General features: G+C 34.7%; 1 protein-coding gene across 1 annotated transcript; it reads left to right on the forward strand.

Annotated features, from left to right (window-relative positions):
* Nucleotides 1–16,777: 16,777 nt before the first annotated feature.
* Nucleotides 16,778–18,899, forward strand: LOC132178999 (UDP-glycosyltransferase 84B1). Its single transcript, XM_059591605.2, has 2 exons — nt 16,778–17,891; nt 18,313–18,899. Exons 1-2 carry the CDS (start codon nt 16,833–16,835, stop codon nt 18,685–18,687), a joined length of 1,434 nt encoding a protein of 477 aa, XP_059447588.1. The 5' UTR covers nt 16,778–16,832; the 3' UTR covers nt 18,688–18,899.
* The last annotated feature ends 4,300 nt before the right edge of the window (nt 18,900–23,199 follow it).

A 23,199-nucleotide genomic window follows, 5' to 3' on the forward strand; every position in this document is an offset into this window, starting at 1 on the left:
TATATATATATATATATATATATATATATATATATATAAAAGTGTCATATAATTTAATGATGTATCAATAGGCACATATAAAATAAAAGAATATTAATGATTGATTTTTACAGTTAATTATGCATATATAATAGTTTTGGTTCTTTGTTTCTTAATTTCTTACTTTTCTTTCACCTCTGTTACATTGTCTATCAGCACAGTACTCCATATGTCCAAGTCTGCACAAAAGGACTTCGAACAATTAGGAACGAAGAACTGAGACGTCTCGGGTCCATTAGGACTTCGAACAATTAAATTCTACTTTGAATAATGCTTAATTGGCTCTACAGATTTTATTATTGACACGTTTACAAACTAATATGACATGATCGGTTTATAATTAAAAGAAATTGATGGACGACCATATTACATACCAATAAGTCTTTAAAGCCTAATTGTTATGAAAGTTCAAGGTGCCAAGGAGACGTAAAACACTGTATACGTACGTATGGCTAAGCCCACGTTAGGCCCAAGACCAATAGCAGGCCGGGTGCGCCCCTTCTCCTTGGGATGCGCCACAAGTACATCCTTTCTCCGACTTAGGGTTTTAGTCGCTCCCTTATATATTTCTTACCTCATTTTACTAACTATACTCTCTCTCAATTAGGGTTTGACGTAGATGTTGGAGTGCCTCTGGTCTCTAGACCGATTAATATTGATATTCATTTATTAGTTTTCAACTAGATCAAGCTTTAAATGGCCTATAGAACACTCTTAAACGCTATATCCCTTTTATCTCATAAAAATATAAAAAATACCCCTAAAAATTTTGAAAAAGACAAATACTCTTATAATTTTTTATTTTTTATTTTTTGTTTTTTGAAGTTCGAATGAGGAATAATTATAGTGTTGCACAAAGAGTTATTCAGAGCTCTAATCGCAAGCACGTTCGATGCCAGCTTGATTGCGATGAACATCAAGCCACATCCAAGACGTTCAATCGCAAAGGTGTTAGAATCCCGGCCGAATTATGTTGTATGCAATAAGTTGTGAAACCCTAGTTTTCTTTAACCTACTTGCTCATTAAACCTCTAAAACCATTGTTTCTTGCTCTTGGAGAGGAACTTTTTATTCCTATGCCTTAGTTTTCAACCCTCTTCTTGATTTCATTAAACCATACAAATCAAACCTCCAGCCACCAAAGTTTCAGGTAGTAGAGGAAGCTTTATAGAATAAAGACAAAAGTTCGGAGCTACTACGACGGTAGAAAACAAATGTGTCGTTTGTTAAGTACAAGTCATGTTTTTACTACAAATGTTTCGTAAATATAAACTATTGTAATTTTTCTTCTATAGTCGACAAGTTTCCAACGACCGTCTATCTTCAGGTCTTGTGGTGATAAGGCTCTTGAGGAGATAAGCCATGAAGTGATCGAATTGCATGAGATGCTTTACACAAGCCAATTAAGCGTTGCTGCTTGCTTAACAATTACCAGTCTGTAAGTGCATGTATGCAGGTCATATTGAAAATGGAGGATCCATATTGATCCACTTGTTGAGATATATAGGACCTTTGACTTTGACTATAGCTAATTGATCATTGCCTGTTTTGATGAATTTCGCCCCAACTCCCAAGTATATAACCCAAAAACCTACCTTATTTTTCTTTGATTACTCATATTTTAATCCCTCTTGATGGGATTCTTATCCAAGTAATCCAACCGACCTCAACATCCATCGTTGCTAGCTCCATTATGTGTATTCAAAGAAGTTTAGTACGCACGTAACCACATCAGCAAATCGAATTTAATTAGTTTTTTTTTTTTTTTAATTGGAGAGAAATGCAAAAAGCTTGAACAATTAAAACTGTTTCTAATTTGTGTCCGGGATAAATTCAAAAACTCAATCTAAGACATCGAACAAGCCCAGAGTAAAGTTTTTTGAGCAGACTTTGGCTGAAACCATGCATGCACATGAATGCTTCACTTAATTAAAAGAAACCAGCCAATAAATTTAGAAAAACAAAGGGAGAGAAATATATTAAAAAGTATATACTATATGCATGTCATTATAGAAGAAATTCACTATTCATTTTGCAAATTTACCAGACTAGTGATGACATACGTACATGCAGTTCTCCACATGGGTCAACTCCATTTGTTTACTTGCATGCATGAACCAACTAGATTTAACACTTTCTTGTTACCTCCAAATTCCAATGTGGTTGTCACAGTCTTTCGTGCCGTATAATATTGCTATGTATATATATATTAATTATTCGGATATTCCAGATGATCTCATTCTACGTAACATATATGTATGGCCTTACAAAGTTGGTCCTAATAGATTGAGAAATATTGGAAAATTGTTGTAATTTTAGTAAAGTTGTAACACTGGAAAATTGATCAACGCATGCAGCAAGAAAGATATATTCTTTTGACTCTAGATCGCGTTTGTCGGTTCAGTAAACTAAACTTCTACGTTGCCTTCTAGCTAGAATTTTCATTCTGCAATGAACCTACCTTTTCTGGTTGCCTCGCACGACGTGTGATCTTTAAGCAAAATGCATTTCAATGCCCCCCTCAAATACTATAAATAGAGCACCAAAATGCCATTCTTTTCATAAGATATATAACATCCCCAAGAATATTAATTCAATTCCAAAGCCTTTTACTATAAACATCTCTAGAATGGGTAGAGGACTCAGATTTGCTGCCTTGTTTTTTGTTCTTGTTTCCCTCTGGTTGAGCTCCATGCTCTACGGTGCAAAAGCAAGGCCAGTGAATGGCTTAGGGTTGCCTGGTAATGCTGGAGTGACTGATCGTGGCTTTGAAGAATCTTTGATCAATGGGGTGACTGCAGAGAGTTCAGGACTAATAAGCGCCGGTGGCAAAGGAGATGCACACAAGTACAGTGCTCGAACTGCAGAGGAAGTCAAGCACTCATCAGGCCCTAGCCCTGGTGAGGGGCATAAGAATGTTCCTAGTAATAACCAGTAATCTCCATTGCCCGATTACAATAAATAAAGACATAGTCGTTTGAAGAACTATGTGGCTTAAGGTGTTCTACGTACGTACGTTGTATGTGACCAAACTTGTTTTGGTTAGTATATTATATATATATGTATCTTTGTAACAATGGGTTGTGAAGTTTATTAGTTGTCACTTGTCATGAATCACCTTTAAGGGGTGTTAAAAAATAAAGTTTGAGGTTGACAAATATTTATTGTCTGGCTCCTCTAATCTCTATGAGAGTCAACTATGAGCTAAGCCAAAAATTACGCCACCAAAATACATATCTTACAAATTAGATATGCTGTATTTATAACAATAAGCAAATTTGAAGCAAAAGTAAACCTAAGCCTATTATGGAAATTTCTAGAATAATAAAAATTACAATTGAAAAAAATCATAATTTAAATAACGTAAATAATAAAATAAAATATATTTTCTTGCTGGATTATTTGATTTGTTGGAATAAAATCTCATTAAAGTCTCCAATAGAGCAATCAAGTCTTTTCTTATTGGATTATTGCCTTTATTTCCATCCAGCTTTTCAATCTTTCCTTTATAGCTCATTTTGACCTAGTAAAAATTGGAATTAGCCAAACCTCGTGAAACATGACTTTGTATATCTTTGAATTAACTTTCCAACGCCACCAAGGTTGCTCAAATCCAATATCCAAAAATTTATATATAATATTTTTAGTAAAACTCGTCAGGTACGAATTTTTTTAACAAAAATGGGTAAAACTGGCTTGCATCAAATCCCTAATGCTCTGAATTTGAAACAGTGATGAAATCAGAAGACAAAAACAATGACGAACCATGAATCAAAGGTGTTATGGACTACCAGTCCTCTTAGAAAATGTTTCCAATGTATTTGAGGGTGGGCAAACAAGGGCAGAGGAAAATTTATACCATGATTTTTTTTTTTGGGGTTGGGGGGGGATGTGCCCCCTCTCGATCTCCCCTCCCTCCGCCCCTGCATGTATACTTAACCTAGTCAGAGTTGTCATACCATCCACTTGTTATGTCATGACATATCAGCCCCCACGTTAGCATTTTGGTAGAACAAGCTCAAACAACACAGTTGCCTCCATGATTTGACAACACTCAAGTCGTTGCTAATAACCTTTTTCGATAGAGCAATGGAAATAACTTATTAGCAAATACTTTTTGCCGTCGGTAACAACCAAATTTCTTGTAATGATCTTCAATTCTAGAAACACAGTACTTTTGAGTAATTACCTTTTTTTTCCCCATCAACTACCACGCATTGTCAATTTTTCCTCGTGAACTACCAACCTTACTGCCCAACCCTATCATACTACCATTTTCTTCCCAAAACCTCCCATTTGTCAGTCAAACTCATAAAAAAATTTGAAATGACCTAAACCCTAACTTTATAAACAAAAATTACATATAATAACCTTAAAATTAAACAAATTAATATATATAATGTATCCGAACCAGTTTCAATAAAAAAAAAATCAAAAATCAAAATTAAAAAACTACATAAAAATTAAAACAAAAAATATAAATATATTAACATTGAAAACCACTTATAAATTAATTTATAAAAATAAAAAAGTCGATATAAAAAACTAAAAAACAGTTAAAAAAGACTTAAGCTAAAAAAATATATAAATGCAAAATCAGTCAATGTGGTTGTCTAAATTAAAAATCCATCGGTGTGATATAAAAACAAAAATAACAATAATTCAGTGATTATCGGAATAGGCCAAAATAACAATTTAGTCACTGTAATCAAATTCCATCAAAATACTTGACGGATTCCATTAGTGTATCACATCATCACCAATAAAATGATGATACGTGTCATTCTTAATTAAATGTAAATAAATATATAAATTATTTTTTTTAAAAAAATTGAGGTAGCGAGCCATCCCTAGAAATGGCCGGGGGTGGCGCATGGCCACCCCTAGCCATCTTGGAGTAGCTTGCGTGCCACCCTTGAGGTGGGGGTGGCCCTTGGGGGTTGGCAACGCGCCACCCCCAAGCCCAGAGGTGGCTGGGGGTGATGCACTGATGCGTAGCCACCCCCTGACCCACGGAGGTGGCTCACGGGCCACCCCTAACCAGATTTGGCATAAGCCCGACGGCCACCCCACCTGAAGGGTGGCACGCGAGCCACCCGGGGGTGGCCGCGCGTCACCCTCGTGGGTTGGGGGGTGGTGGCGAGCCACCCTTGGCCACTTCTAGGGGTGGCTCGTTGACCAGCCCCTCCCTTTAAAGGGGTGGCGCGTTTGAATTTTTTTATTTTTATTTTTATTTTATTTTGAGGCAGTTATGTCTTTTAATGAGATTTAATGTCTAAAAGAGAATATTTTATCCAATTTAACGAGTTTGACTGTCGGAATTGGGGTTTTGGAAAGAAAATTGTAGTTTGATAGGGGTCGGGCAGTAAAGTTGGCATTTCATGGGAGGAAATTGACAATGCGTAGTAGTTAATGGAAAAAATGTAATTATCCCCAATACTTTTAAGGATTTCTTCCGGCTGCTCAGCATTATATTGTTTTAATGTACTAAAAGTAGCAGTGTATGTGGGAGGCTGGACTTTGTTGTAAACTGTTGGGTGGTTTTGGGCCTCACTCAACCCCAAAAGCTAGCTCAAGAGGTAAGGCTTTCCTTCACACTTATAAAGTGACCACCAGCCCCTTCCACAACCGATGTGGGATAACCCCAACAATCTCCCCCTCACACATCGGGCCTTGGGTCGGAGCAACGACAACCCGTTTTTTTCGTGAACTGTTGGGCCGAGATTTGTTAGTAAACCTAGGCTCTGATACCAGTGTTGGGTGGTCTTGGACTTATTTCAACCTCAAAAGTTAGCTCAAGAGGTAAGGTTTTTCCTCGCACTTATAAAGTGACCACTAGCCCCTTCTACAATTGATGTGGGATAACCCCAACAATCTCCCCTTCACACATCGGGCCATGGGTTAGAGCAGCGACAACCCGTTTCTCCCGTGGACTGTTGGGCCGAGACTTGTTTGTAAACCTAGGCTCTGATACCAGTGTTGGGTGGTTTTGGACATTTCTCAACCCCAAAAGCTAGTTCAAGAAGTAAGGCTTTCCCTCACACTTATAAAGTGATCACCAGCCCCTTCCACAACCGATGTGGGATAACCCCAACAATCTCCCCCTCACACATCGAGCCCTAGGTCGGAGCAGCGACAACCCGTTTCTCTCGTGGGCAGTTGGGTCGAGATTTGTTAGTAAACCTAGGCTCTGATATCAATGTTGGGTGGCCTTTGGCCTATCTCAAACTCAAAAGTTAGCTCAAGCGGTAAGACTTTCCCTCACACTGATAAAGTGACTACCAGCCCCTTCCACAACCGATGTGAGATAACCTCAATCTATTGTGAGCGCACTTGTGATTGTTGTATCTTACATTAAGAAAATATAAAAGAAAAGAGTAGTTAATATACTTAAGTGGACCTTAGCCCATTAGCTTAGGCTTTTAGGCTAGAGTTGTGTTCAATTATGTATATTAATGTATTATGGGTAAAAACTCTATAACCGCTTAATCTTCCAACAAATGGTATCAGAGCCATGGTTACCTTCCTAGGACGGGTGTCTGGATGCGTTGGGTTTAGAGTTGTGTCCACATTCCGCAACTCTTGACGTAAGACACTCTTAGAAATATAAAAGACTCACAAGCGAGGAGGAGTTGGGTCAATGTAAAGAGACTCACAAGTGAGGGGGACATTGTTGTGAGTGCACTTGTTAGTGTTGTGTTCCACACTGAAAAAATATAAAAGAAAAGAGAAGTTAACATACTTAAGTGGACCTTAGCCCATTAGCTTAGGCTTTTGGGCTAGAGTTGTGTTCAATTATGTATATTAATGTACTATGGGTAAAAACTCCATAACTGATTTATCTCCCAACATAAACTTGTAATTGTGTCGAAACAAAGCTAAGTGAATAATGAAGAGTAAGGAAAATCAAGATCTTATTTCGTGCTGTCATTTTAGAAGCTAAACTTTATGTTGCCTTCGTGTTCTCTTGTCGCAATGAACCTACTTTTTTGGTTGCCTAGCATAAACTACAGCACATAGGTGGCTCTTCACAAATTCCGAATCCACAATTTGTCACATGTTTCTTTGCCCCCGCTACTCTATTAAAATAATTGTTAAGTGATTAAATTTTTTTCTTCCTATTAGCTTAAGTTTTTGGGACAACTGGTAATTTAACATATCCGTCACCTTTGTATTGCTTAGAAGTTAGAAAAAAAAAAGAAAAAAGAAAAAAAAAGAGTCCCATGTCTCAGAAGAAAATCATACTAAAATGGAAAAAATAAAATAATAGCAGAATAAATAAATAAATGAGACAAGATATTTTACGTGGTTCTGTCTATATATGACCTACGTCCACATATAAAAGACTTAAGCTACATTTGCTCTCACATGTTTTCTTTAATATTCTTAACATGCAGTCATTTATTATCATTTTACTAATCTAGCTAGACACCAAAACATTAATTTTTTAGAAAGGACAGAAATTTTCTCCAAACCGGTATGGATGAAATATCCTTCAACCCATGTAAAATAGTGTCAAGTGTCTATAAACATTTAAAAGACACATTAAATTATTTACCTCATTAATAGCAGTTTACTAATTTAGACTAAATTTAATGTACATTTTAAATATTTATAGACATTTGACACTATTTTACATGAGTTTGAGGATATTTCCTCCCAATCGGTTTGGAGGAAATTTCCGTTCTTTTAGAAACTTAAACATGTTGAATGACACTTGTCAAGAAAATTTTATCTAAACTAATTTAGAAAAAAATTGTGTCCATTGAAATTTGAAGGGTCAAATTAACACGTGTTGGACAAACTTTCTGGCAAGAATTGAAATCACAAAGGCTACACGATGATTCAGTGCATTTTATAGTAAAACCAAGACCCCTCGAGTAGTATAAATAGAACCAGTGGCGGAGCCACGTTGGTGCCCAAAGATTAAAAAAAAAAAAAAAAAAAAATTGCCGTTTATATACATAAGTTCCACACTGCACCCCCAAAAAAAAATTATTTTCTCTTACTTACGATCGACACTCACTCATCAAACATAAGAGGCAAACGACTCAAGCAGTGCCGGATCTCTGGAAAATTTTCTGCAACAATTTCAGTGTTTATGGCTTTTAGGTTTAGGTTATATGAAAACGGGAAGAAGACAATGACAAACATTTCACTTGTTAAACGCATCGTTTAAATAAATTTTTGTCTGTTTGTGGACTATTGCAGCTTCTTTATTACAATAAGTCAATCGGTCAATGGCCTTAATGCATCAATGGACCACTGCCTTACCTTCTTTCTTGTAACACATGAGTGGGCCACTACGTTTGGTTGAGAGACCAAACTCCAAATACTTTCCAAAAGTCCAAACCTTTTAAACTCTTATAGCAGCACTTTACAACATGATTAAAAGAAAAAAAGCAAAAAAAAAGCCTAACGTTTATACTTAAAAAAAATTAAAATAAATAAATAAACCCCTAAGTATAGGTCTTAAAGCCTTCAATAATTCATACCAATTGCTTGTAAAATTTTATGATTAAACTTTTTATATTTAGATTGTTCAATTAAATTATTTTTCTAATGAATATATATTTTTTGTTACATGTTTTAATTGTATGAAATACATAATTCTAATTGCCAACTATCATGAAGATCACCAATGATTTTAGTAAGTTCCAATCAAATTCTAACCAAGTCATGTCGAGGCAATAAGTATGTCAATAGATCTTTGCTTAAGGAAAAAAAAAAAAAAAAAAAAAAATCTAAAATAGAGACCAAATTCTAAAGACATATCTACAAAAAAAGACCTTATCAACCAATTATGAAGACTTGTAAAGGATAATTGTTTTTGTTTTGACTCTTCTAGTGTCTATAGCAACTACCGAACAACCATTTTTAGCAATAAAAATTGTTAAAACACGACTTCGCAACAAAATGAGGACGATTTTCTTGCAAATAGTATAGTTCTCCATATTGAAAGGGAAAGTGCTGAGAACTTCAATTTAGATTCGCTACTTGAAGATTTTGTACTTCTAAAAGACAGTAAAGTGCAGTTCTAGATACTTTTTTTGTTTGTATTTTTGTCTTTTTGATATAGTGCCGACATGTTACATTTATAATATATCAATTCGAATACATATTTATGAACTTTTATAGATTTTTTTTTATGATACATATATTGTTTGAATTACCAAATTTTTCGGGTAGAGAAAATTGTTAGGACGCCAAAAAAATTTTAGTGGCACCCCCAATATAAGTTGTCTGGCTCCGCCACTGAATAGAACACCAACATGCCATTCATTCCTTAAATTATAACGTCTAAATCCGAAGCCTGATTATCATAATTAGCATATCTCCATCTCTAACATGGCTTGAGGATTCAAATTTTCTATCTTGTTTTTCATTCTTCTTGTTTCCCTGCTGTTGTGTTCCACGCTTTATCTCACAGAAGCACGTCCACTGAATGGACAAGGGTTGCCTGTAGGTCAAGATGCTGAACCCATTATTGAAGGTGCTTTTGAACAGACTACTTCAGGGCTCCGCGTGGGTCGCAGAACTATAGAGGAAATCATCCATGAGGCAGACGGTCCTAGCCCCGGTGTGGGGCATCATTAAGATCATCTTTATAATTAAGAGATGGTTTGCAGTCCATATATAATGCATGTTCTATATTCAAGAACTATATATGCATTAATGTTGTAATATTTTATTATAAAATAAGGATTGGTTTAAGCATACATACATACATACGTGTCTCAAAAAATCATACAAATTCATCATGGTTTTCTCTTTTTGTGATTGTCACGTACATTATTTATCAATAGTGCGTATAGCGTATCTAATGTGGGTCACCAATTAAGGTGAGACCCTCTGTTGGGTAGAGGTCAAAATGTGAACGGTTATTAACCGCCTCTAACTGCTAACCGCACTAACTGTTAACCATTAACTGTACTTAACCGCTTTTGAAGGCGGCCATTAGGAAAAACCGCTAACCGCCTTTATGTATATTCTATAATATATATTATGTTTATACATATAAAAATACATGAAACGACATTGTTTTTATGTTTAATTAAATATATATATAAAAATCTAAAAAATAATATTCTATGTAAAAGGGTATTATATATCATGTTACTATAAAAACGATGTCATTTTTTTTTAAAAAAAAATTGAACTTTTTAAAATCTTTTTTTCTTTAAAAAACGGTTAGCGGTTCTTAAGGTTATTAACCGCTAACCGCCTAGGCACCTAGGCGGTTAGCGGAGACGGTTACAGTTACCAGTTATAGCCAATAACCTCTGACCGTAACCGCATTTTCACCCTTATTGTTGGGTCACTAATATTTGAGACCCAACGTAGGGTCACTTTTTATTTTATATATTTTTTAACAAAATATAATAATAATAATAATTAAGCATTAAACTAAAATAAAAAATCATTAAACTAAAAAAAAATAATAATAATTTTCTATAGAACAAATTATTTAAAATAAAGAAGAAAAAAAAATAAAGAACAAATTATTTTTTAACTGCTATAAAAAATATATACATCTTAATTTAAACTAAATGAGAGGAAAAAAAAAATTGTGAAGAGCGAATGAGGACTACAGGTACTGAGAGAGCTTGTTTAGAGAAGACAATACAGAGGAAAAAAGAATGCTCGTTCAAATCTAAGTGTAGTTTGGAGAAAGATAATATAGATTTCTCGGTGGATAAAGAAGACAAATTTCTGTACAATGCGCCAAATTTTGGCGACAAATGCTAGGGGTCAATAAATTTTTCATATTTGGTCTATATTTTTTTACAAATTCAATAGATCAACCATTAGATTTGTGGAGTCTACTATTGACTTATGTGAAATTCAAATAAGTCAACAAATCTAATGACTAATTTGAAAGATGAAATGAGCCAAATATATAGGAAGAAAATATTAACCCTAAGCATTTCTCAATTTTGTCACATAGCCAGAAATTTCATGTGCCAATAAATCCCGGCACATAGATGACGGATGTGTGGCACATACAATCATGTATTTGCTAGGAAAATTCATGGGTGTGGCTTTCTTAGTGTTTTATAAATGTGCCACAAAATTTTAACGACAAATTTCACCTAATAAACGTTGAAATTATGAAAGTTTCGTGAAATACAAAATTGTAACCCTTTGAATAAGCTTTCCATTGCCACAAATTCTCTCTATCTCATGTTGGAATTGAAAGAAAAATATAATGCTATGAAAATATAAAATGAAAAGCGGAATAATAAAATAGATAAATAATTTTATGTGGTTCAGCCTATAACTTACATTCACAAAATAAAGTCCAAAGGTTACATTTTACTCCTTGATATTTTTACAATGCATAAGACACCTATTTATAAGAGAATTGTGGGAGATAAATTACCGTACAAATCTGATTATGAGATTATAGTTAATTACAAAAAATCTCTGAAATAAAATCCTATTCAGAAACCTTGAAATATTTGATTTCTTCTTTTATTTTTTTATTTTTATTTTTATTTTTATTTTTTCCCTTATTTTTATTTTATTTTTTTTGGCTGGAGATGGCAACTGTCAACGACAGTGATTGGAGGCAGCCTATAATGGTGATATGAGATGTGCCTTAAATAAAAATATTAAAAGAGAGCCAACTATGATAGGCCACAATGAAAGCCAAATGTGGGCTGAAATGGGCCTAAGTTTTACTATAAAAGGCCGAACAAAAAAAAAATGCCAACTATAAGTCAAAATGAGAGCCAATTATGTGCTAAAATGAGCATGAGTTTTAAATAATACCACAAACGCTAGAAATTGTGTCAACAAAGGGCTGAAAGAAGAACTAAATATGAGCTGAAATTAGCCTATTTTTAAACAATACCACAAAGGCTAAACAAAAATTGGCAAACAAAGGGCCAAAAGATGAGCAACTTTGCCTTTTTGATTTTTTTTTTTTGGATAAATGTAAAATTGGTCATGGTTGTTGACCTAAATTACAAATCACTCCATGTGGTATAAAAAATAATTTATAAGTCTATGTAGTTGGCCTAAATTACAAATCACTCTCTGTGGTATAAAATTTTTTTTATAGGTTTTCAAAGTACGCCAAAATAACAGTTTACTTCATAAAATCAATTTCCGTTAAGTAATTAACAAAATATGTCTCTGTGTCACACCACACCTAATAAAAACGCTACACGTGTTATTATTAATTTTTTACGTTCAAAAAAAACAATTAGGATTTTTCACATCATTTTACGATACCAGTTAAGATTACACATCAGCTCTCACTCCACGTCATACTACTATAGTAAATTAACCTAATATTGCTACAGTAAATTAACCTAATCTCTTATATCCCCAAAATTTTACCGCGTATGTAACCATCCCTCATCTTCATCTTCCTTTACCACTTCACCAAATGCAACTGCCAAATTCTCACAAATCATGAGCATTTTGGTAGAAGAAGCTCAAACAACACACTAGCTTGCCTCCACAATGCGACAACATTCAAGTTGTTGAAAATCTTTTTCGATAGTGCAATGGCGACAACTTATTAGCAAATACTTGTTGTGGTCGCTAACAACCAAATTTCTTATAATGATCTTTAATTCTAGAAACACAATACTTTTAAGAGGATTACTTCCGGCTGCTCTACATTATATTTTTTTTAATGTACTAAAAGTAGCAGTAGTGTATGTGGGAGGCTGGGCTTTGTTGTAATTGTGTTGAAACAAAGTTAAGTGAATGATGCAGAATAAGGAAAATCGAGATCTTACTTCGTGCTGTCGTTTTAGAAACTAAACTTTATGTTGCCTTCATGTTCTCCTGTTGCAATGAACCTAGCTACGTTTTTGGTTGCCTAGCATAAACTACGGTACGTCGTAGGTGGCTCCTCACAAATTCCGAATCCACAATTTGTCACGTGTTTCTTTGCCCACCACACCCCGCGGGGGGGCTCTACCCCTCACCTTTGTATTGCTTAGGACAAAAGAAAAAAGAGTCCCATGCATGTCTTTAAGAAAATCATACTAAATTAATAAATGTTATAAAATATTTTACGTGATTCGGTGTATGACCTACGTCCACATATAAAAGCGTTAAGCTATATTTGCTCTCACATGTTTTCTTTAATATTCTTAGCATGCAGTTATTCATTGTCATTTTATTAACTTGAAACCCAAACATGTTGAATGACACTTATCACTTATTAAAATAGGTTGAAGAAAATTTCATCCAAATCAATTTAGAAATTTGAAGGAAGGTCAAATTAACACGTGTTGAACAAACTTTCTGGCAAGAATTGAAACCACAAAGGCAACACGTTGATTCAGTGCATTTTATAGTAAACCAAGACCCCTCAAGTAGTATAAATAGAACACCAACATGCCATTCCTTCCTTAAATTATAACATCTAAATCCCAACCCTGATTATCATAATTAGCATATCTCCATCTCTAACATGGCTAGAGGACTCAAATTTTCTACCTTGTTTTTCATTCTTCTTGTTTCCCTGCAGTTGTGTTCCATGCTTTATCTCACAGAAGCACGTCCACTGAATGGACAAGGGTTGCCTGTAGGTCAAGATGCTGGACTCATTATTGAAGGTGCTTTTGAAAAGACTACTTCAGGGCTCCGCGTGGGTCGCAGAACTACAGAGGAAATCATCCATCCCGATGAAGAAACAAGTCCTAGCCCGGGTGTGGGGCATCATTAAGATCATCTTTATAATTAAGAGATGGTTTGCAATGCATATATAATGCATATTCTATATTCAAGAACTATGCATTAATGTTGTAATATTTTATTATAAAATAAGGCTTGGTTAAGACATACATACATATATACGTATGTGTCTCAATAAATCAACAGGTTCATCATGGTTTTCTCCTTTTGTCATTATCACGTACATTATTTATCAATAGTGCGTATAGCATACTTACTGTCGGTCACTAAGGTGAGACTCTCTGTTGAGTAGGGTGGGGTGAAAAGGTGGGCGGTTATTAATCGTCATTAACCGTACTAACCGTTAACTGTTAATCGCATTAACTGTTAACCACTTTTGAAGACGGTTAGAAAAAACTGCTAACCGTCTTTGTGTATATGTATATTATATAATATATATTATGTTTATATATATATATATATAGAGAGAGAGAGAGAGAGAGAGAGAGCAATGGATATGTATTTCCAACGTCAAAAAGCAGACCCAGAGTGAGAAAAGAGGCTGGGCCAAAAAATATATATAGCTACTCAAAGATGCATATGGGCCTAATTGCAACCAAAATACCTAAGGCAACATGTGGACTTTTATATAGTGGGCCTTTCAGGACTCATATAAGTAGTTAGCGCTTTTCTTGGGTCGCTATGAAAGTAGTAAAACAAGAATTGTTCTTTTCATAAACGATAGATGGGACGAAGAAAGCAACAGCTCGGCTCTAAATCCAAAATGTTGGGATGGGCATTAAAATATGTGAAATGTTACACAAACTTTTAAGTTTACGAACCTAAATATTTACTCTTTAACGTGAAAGTAAAAATTACTATTGAAATATGTAGCATTTTTCTTAAAATATGTGACACTGCTGGCCATTAAGGGCCACGACGCTGATTATCTCATGCAATAAATTGCTGAGGGCCCGAGGCTCAGTTGAGCCTCAGCAACGTTTGCATGAGTAAAACAGAGGGAATTGGAATCCATCTTTCTTAAAGAACCCAAATAGAAGAAAAGGGTAAGTTATATAATCCTAACTTTTTTCATTTCTATTCATAATCTGGTTTTTTTTTTTGGGGGGGGGGGTGGGGGGTGGAGGGGATAGAAGTGGACTGCTGAAAAGGCTGTACGTAGAAAAAGAAATGGACAAAACCCTATCAAGAAAGCAGACAATGAGGCAGTACATGGAAGATTGGAGTAAAATGGAAGATACGACAGGATTCCTGTGTTTGTGGACGAAAATACTCTCGCAGTTACTATCTCTTTTTTTTTTTTTGTTTGATAATCGCAGTTACTATCATCTGTGGACAAGAATTTTTTTTGAAGGATTTTTTTGTTTTTTTTGACAGAATTTAATGGGCAACAATTGTGCACCGATATATATAAGCAAATAATATTATTAATTTGTTAATATATACGCAAATATATTAGGGAGATGGTTGATAAATAATCTCACATTGCCTCTAGACAAGATCTTGAACATGTTTATAAGAAATAGGTAACCCTCTCTTATTGAACCGGTTTTATGAGATGAATTAGACCCACAAATTTGTTCAAAAACACTATCTAAAAGTACATAAGGCTAGATATTATAAAAATACTTTTATATCATCTGTTAATGTGGTGTTGATGTGGTAGTGTCTATCAAACTTTAATATATATATAAAAGCCAATAAATAATATCATCAGGGACAGATCTAGGTTTTAATTTGGAGAGGGACCAAAGGCAAAAAATTTTTGGAAAGAGACAAATTAGCAAAAAAATATTATTATTATTATTTTTGCCTAAATTTTTTTTTTCTTGTGATTTTTGGGGGACCAGGGCGCGCAACTCCGGGTCCCCCCCGGTTCCGTCACTGAATGTCATATAAATCCAATAAAATAAAATAAAAATATAATAGGTAAAATTTCTGTAAAAAAATTGTAACTTTAAACACTCCATGTGATATATATATATATATATATATATATATATATAAAAGAATGTGATGTATACTGTTAAACTTTTGGGTGGGAGAGGGGGAGTACTTTGATCTGCAAGCCTGGAAAAGGAAAAATGGTGGAGTCGTGTTCATCTTGATTGCATTTATGAATGGACGAGACGGACCAGGTGATCGATCACGTACGTACGATAAGCATCGTCATCATCATCACAATAATTCTCTTGTCTTTACGAGTTATATCAACTTCTGGGCATGCACTTGACTGATCGAGAAATGCCATGCCAATTGTACCTACTTGATCGGATGGTTTCCTATTGTGTGGAGCAAAATTATTTTGTCGATATCTTCTTTTTTTCTATGCGAAAAAATGGTTGGAGGAATGACCCAACTAGCTTCCTTATCTAGATATGACGCATTGACGACCGTAGCATTTATTCGTTTGAAATTATTAATAGGAGGAGCTTAGACGAAAAAATCCAAAGTAATTCTTCAAGTCAACTTAACACCCACCGAAATATATATATATATATATATATATATATATATATATATATATATAATTTTTTGTTACAATTTGGACTGTCCTATGCTTTTTCTTTCAATTTTTTTTTTTACATATCCACATAAAGAAAGGGAGAAGGAGAATTCGAACTAATGACCTCCGCTTCATAAATTATGATTCACATACTCATAGCTGATTGAGCTACCCTTTAAGATCTTTTTCCTCCATATAATTGATTTTTTTTTTTTTTTTTACAAGAAATCATCATTTGCATCAATAATATTGCCCACAATTAGCCCACAATTAAACAGTGTTAAAACCTGTTTGAAAGTTCGTTTAAGGAGCTTAAATGCGTGTTTAACATTAAAAAAATTCATTTGAAAAAAAAAAAAGTGTTCGTTTAGTAAAAAAAATTGAAAGAGCTTTTAAAGGTCTTAAAAGCTTAAAAATTACCAAAATGTACTTTTGGCAAATTTAAAACTTAAAATTGAAACTTTTGCCAAAAACAATTTTTTAACTTAAAAGTTTTATTTTTCAAACGCAATCTCAAACAGTCCCTTAAACATTTTCCTCATAATTTATAACTCCACCACCCCAATTTCCCTTTATCTGAACTCCCAACCCGTTCTCCAAATCCTTCAATTCTGTCTGTAGAGTCATGGCCTTGAATGAGCAAAAAGAAGAAATTCATGTGCTAATGGTGGCATTCGCCTCTCAAGGTCATATCAACCCTTTGCTTAGACTAGGAAATCGCCTTGTCTCCAAAGGTCTCCACGTCTCCCTAGCCATCACTGAAATATTCCAGCATCGTCAGCGCAAGTCTTCCTCAACCACCCACACCACCGATTCCATCGCCGGAATCCAACTTCTATTCTTCTCCGATGGCTTCAGCATCGAATATGACCGTGGAAGCAATCTCGATCACTACATGGAGACCCTTGGAAAAGCCGGACCCATTAGCCTCTCAAACCTTATCAAAGATAATTTCCATGGCGGTAAAAAGAAACTCTCTTGCATCATCAACAACCCCTTTGTGCCGTGGGTGGCAGACGTTGCGGCGGAGCATCGAATTCCGTCCGCCATGCTATGGATTCAACCTTGTGCTCTCTATGCCATTTACTACCGTTTTTACAACAACCTCAACCCCTTTCCTACACAAACAAACCCAGAAATGAGTGTTGAATTACCAGGCCTTCCACTGCTGCAGACACAAGACCTTCCATCATTCGTCCTCCCTTCAAATCCATTCGGGAGTATGCCGAAGCTCTTCACCGAGTTGTTCAAAAACAGCATGAAGAAGATCAAGTGGGTACTGTGTAACTCCTTCTATGAGCTTGAGAAGGAAGCCATTGATTCCATGGCAGAGCTCTGCCGAATACACCCTGTTGGTCCTTTAGTCCCTCCATCGCTACTCGGCGAGGATCAAAATCCTGATATTGGTGTTGATATGTGGAAGCCTGACGAAGCCTGCATGGAGTGGCTCAACCACCAAACACCTTCTTCGGTTATCTATATTTCCTTCGGCAGCATCATCGCTTTATCTGATAAGCAATTTGAGAGCATTGCAGCAGCGCTAAAGAACAGTAGCCGTCCATTTCTTTGGGTCGTGAAGGCTTCAGTATTAACAACATCAGATAGTGCCGGAGCATTGCCATCAGGGTTTCTCGAAGATACAAAAGACCAAGGAATTATCGTGCCGTGGTGTCCTCAAACGAAGGTATCGTTAAAAGCTTAAATCGGTAATAAATTTAATCAGTTAATTACTTTTTTAGTACATAAGTTTTTGGGTGGCTAAAATCACAACGTCGTGGGAGTGCCCGAGCCACCTCCAGAGACAATGGGGTGGTTCGATGAGGGTGGTCGAACCACCTCCAGACCGGCCATAGGAGTGGCTGAAACTACCTACATGACAGTTTGTTAGCTTGGTTGATGGAATGGTGACCGGAGTACTAAACTAATATTTACCCATAAGACAAATACTATCTATAATACGAATTGTAAAAAAAAAAAAAAAAAAAAAAAAAAGAAAAGAAAGTAAAACCGTGAAAACCTAGAAACTAAAAAGGTAATTAACCCTCCATTTTAAAATTCATGTGAGTTTAAATTTTCTCAAATATGTTTAAATTATATTTTTACAGGTTTTAGCCCACCCGACTATTGCATGCTTTTTGACGCATTGTGGGTGGAATTCCATGCTAGAGGCGGTAGCGTCTGGCGTGCCCATGATTGCATATCCACAGTGGACTGACCAGCCTACAAATGCAAAGCTTATTGCTGATGTTTTGAAGGTAGGTGTGAGGCTCCGGCCGGAAAGCGATGGGGTCGTCACAGCCGAGGAAGTAGAAAAATGTATCAAAGAAGTTATGGATGGGCCCGAGTCAGAGGAATTTAAGAGAAATGCTGCGGAGTTCAAGCGGACGGCTCGGTTGGCAACGGCTGGTGGCGGCTCCTCGGATCGGAATATCCAAGTTCTTGTGGATGAGATTATTAGCGGTGGTTCCACTGGCGTTTGATGTGTTTATGGCGTGTAGTGCAAGTGCAGCCGGCCATGAAAAGCATGTCTAGGTTAGTGGTCAGAAACCTCATTCATAAATGATAATATATAGGATAATGTTTCACCGTCACTATAGTAGGGCCATTTACAAATAAACGACAATGATATGAATCAACTGGAACTATATATTAATTAAGAAAATGCTGTCATGGTTTTGTATTTGAAGTTTAACGTACGTCTATGGTAAAGTGTTGATTAAGTGATTAAATTTACCTTTTTTTATCAGTTTAAACTTTTGAGATAAGTAGTGATGATTTGACATGGTATCAGAGCCAAAGGTCATATGATCGAAGAATAAGATCATTTCAATTTCAATTGAAAAAGAGAGTATCTAGCTATTTAATATAAAATGATGAGTAATATTGTAAATTTTAATTTGTCTTTAAACTTTGAAAAATGCTAGGGGTACTAATTCTTTTATTAACAGATGAGTACTAACATGATGTGGAGCTTATTATTTATTGGTATTCGTAGCATTTTTCAGTATTAATTGTTTTGATCATTTCCAATGAATAAACTTCACATCATGTTAGTATCCATATATATGTTAATAAAAGAGTTAGTACCCCTAACATTTCTCTAAACTTTAACGTTAAAGTAATATTACCCTTTATTTTACACTAAATGGAAATAAAATGAAGAGGATCCTACTCCTTGGATCGAATCTTGACTCTGTCAAATCACTCCATTTAAATTAAATATTACATGTGTTGGACCTCACTTATTAAAAAAAAGTTTGAGCCCACACGTAAGGAAGAATGTTAAAATGTTGATTAAGTGATTAAATATACATTTTCTTATGAACTTAGCTTTTGAAAGAAATGGTAATGATTTACTATCAGCTTTACAAAGATAGGTAGTTACTAGATATCTTTCACTTTGATAATGCTAACTGTGTTACTCTTCTAATCCTTGCTGTCATTGTGTTTATCGGCTTGTTGGCGGGGATCAAGAGTTGATCCAATAAGTAGAAGCTAGGAAGTAACCATTATGGGCCTATGGCCCATAAAAAAACGGGAAGTAATGAGATCAGAAGCCTATACATTCTGTATTGAAATCTGATGTGATAACACCATGGTTCTGACCCAACGTACTATTATTAGCTGGGTCTAGGTGTTAATGTTGGCCCAGCCAACTTAAGCCCAGGCCCATAAATATCCGCGTGAGAGAGAGGAGTCTGTTTGGATTAACAGTTTTAAATTAATTAATTGTTTGATAAAATAGTAATTTAACTTTTAATATTACAGTTAATTAACCTTTCAAATCCTACGTTTTTAAAATCCATCATCTTCCTTACCTTTAAAGTATATATATATTTTTTACATTTTTAAACCATAATTTACAATAGAGAAAAATGCAAAATCACCTGATTTACAATTAATTCCTTGTAATATCAAAATGAACTAAAAAATCCTTGAGATATGCCAAAAAAATAATTTAGTCCTTACAGTTAAATTCCGTTCACTGTTTAACATATTTTAATAGAGTAAAACGTTAGAACCAATAAAATTGTAATAATTGTCTGATTTAAGTCAATGTCATACTAACAGAATCTGTTAACTTAGTTGACGAAATTTGATTGTAAAGACTAAATTATTTTTTTGGCATAGTTGAGTAAGCTAATTATTAATCAAATAAACCACACCGACTAATTTTACAATTTTTTTCCTTTCTAATAAACGCCCTCCTTAATTATGCACTAATATATAAATGGAGATGTTTCACCTAAATAAAAGAATTTTAGTTAGACTTGCAGGTCTCATACTCGTACATTGAAAAGCAGCGGGAGCTACTCCCCCCATCTTCGCACCTCTTTTCAACTACTATATATTAGGCGAACCGCATTTCTTTTGACCAACTAGATTTCTACTTATTTATTTATTTTTATCCGATGAAGCGTGAATCATCGTGCTTGGTTTTTGTTTCTTGTTTATTAAATCGAGTAGTTGCGACTTGCCAGTTACGGACTTGTCTGTTTTGAAAGTACAACACGACAGAACTTTATACCTTAATACCTTGTTTGCTACTTGAGAAATCAAACGTACATGTATTTCTAATTGCTTATTTTTAAGTGTTTATTTCCTCCTTTTGCATCCAAAATGATAAAAATAACCCTAATAAATGTTAAAATGCTGATTAATTTATTAAATTTATTTTTTTCTATCAACTTAAACTTTTAGAACAAGTGGTGATTTAATAATAAAATTTTTTTAAAAAATTAATTTAATTTTTTTCTGAATTTAATTTTTTTACTTTTTTTATTTTTGCATTTTTATTATGAGTATTTTGTCATTTTGAGTTGTAAAAGGGAGATATTGAAACTTTAATAATAATTTGGATGTATATAATATAAAAATTGAAACATTAGAAAGACATAACCAATTTATTAATACTTAGAAGAGGTAAATATTGTAGTTTCTCAAAAATTTCAATGTCAACGTCCATCCATCATACAATCTATTAATACCTAATTAGGGCCTGTCTGGGAGTGTGATTTCAATAAGTGCGGTCTTAAAAAATGCAGATTATTTCTTTTAAAAACAAATTCTCAAACAGATCCTAAATATATAATTGATAACAATTAGATTTATCTCTAGGTGAACGTGGATAATCTCTTTTTAATATACTCCCCCATCCATCATACAATCTCTTTTTTAATAAAGAAGCAAGGATTAATTAAGGAATTAAATGTAGAATGTATGAATCAATAGGCAGAATATTCCGAGCTCATACTGTGAGACATAGTACTATACTATGATAACAATGTCATTCCTAATATCGATCATCTCCTGACTTAAAACCTAACGTGTTACAATAAGTCTGATTAATTATATATCCAAGTTATATACGTATTTCACGTATCATGTACGTAACGTGGGGGTCCAATTATCCATGTATATATATACACGTCAGAAATTCTATCCTCCACGTGGAAGAGCTGTGACCCATGGTTCTTGTAATCTTGAGATTGGGTCCAATCATTTTTTTTTTTCTTCGATCTATTTTTCAGCCATAATTAAACAAATCAACAAATGTATAATTTGGCGTCATATACTGTTGGTAACATCATTTGTACACGAACATTCTCTTTGCTCTATAAGCTAGTGGGCCACGTTAATCGATCTGTCAAAGACGCGAGATTCTTAAAACATGGATTCTAGCTTCCACTTGTAAAGACTGAAACTTGGGGGCTCAAAGTCTTTAATTTGCCATGTCATCTTTTATGCGTGGTTTGTGAGGGCCGGAGTGCTAATACCATGACTATTAATTATAGCTTTTCTTAAGCATTCTATACGAATTAATGTCAATTACTAAAATGTAAATTGCTACATGACAATTTATATGATATTTATTATATTTACCAAATCAATCAATAAAATGTAAGCAGCTAGCTACGTGACACTCATTCCAAAGTTCAAATTGTCACGTGAATTTATAAAGGAGTTATAATAAAAGTTGTAATACTCTAAGACTCCACCCTCCTGGCATGGTGGCTTCAAATGCTCACTTGCCCATAAGTATTTGCTCAATTAAAGCTCGCTTATATAATGACCAAGGAAAATTTAGTAATTTTGGGGTAATAGAACAGATGTGGCTAGCTAGCGCTTTTTATGGCTCGTTAAAAATGATATTAGAACCACCTAGTAATGCGCTATATGGTACTGTCAAGTCAGAACTGAATAACGTTGCCTTAACGAGGATGTTAGGAGTTAAAGGAAAGCGTTTGTAATACTTCGATCCTATTTTGAAAAGATGAGTAGTCCATATAGAAAGTGAGTGGTGGGTGCTATAAGTCTCACATTACTTATAACTAGGTAGAATATGGTTATATATATATATATATATGTGATTCTAAGAAAGTTTCAAATTAGCTAATTCTTTTAAATTAAAAGCACAAATATAATTACTAACGTTTTCCCTAAGTTATTACAACCAAAAACCTATCTCTCCAAGATTATTAAACATGATAAGTCAAGAGCTGATGAGTGGGCCGGGGGCACAGGTCTCAATCCAGACCAAAATTTTCAAACCTCTTTTGAGAAAACCAATAAGGCTCGGGATCGAGCTGATCTAAATTTTCAACAAATTTTGTTGCCAAAAAGTTTGCCAGCTCCAAAACCCTCCATAGTAGTTTAGTTATCTTATCTTCAAAGGGGGCCGCACACATAATTATCCAACAATAAGTGGTGGTCACCGCCACGCGACAAAGCCTTTTTCTTTACGGCGACTAACATTCCAGGTCATGTTTTTTCCCTGTAGACAAATCATCCTTGGACCGATGGTTGTACCACACCCTGGAAAAGAGAATTAAGGTCAACACACCATTTGCCGATCAAATTAAGAAAAGACAATCATTTTCTTGTAGTACTTCTCACCAATTCTCATTGAATGAAAGCATAGAAGTATTGGTGCTTCGTGCAAGATTTGTGGTCAATTGGTCAATTGGTGATTCTGCATGCATGACTTCTCG

The sequence above is a fragment of the Corylus avellana genome, chromosome 4 (assembly GCF_965113065.1).
Source record: "Corylus avellana chromosome 4, dhCorAvel1.hap1.2, whole genome shotgun sequence".
Classification (NCBI taxonomy): domain Eukaryota; kingdom Viridiplantae; phylum Streptophyta; class Magnoliopsida; order Fagales; family Betulaceae; genus Corylus; species Corylus avellana.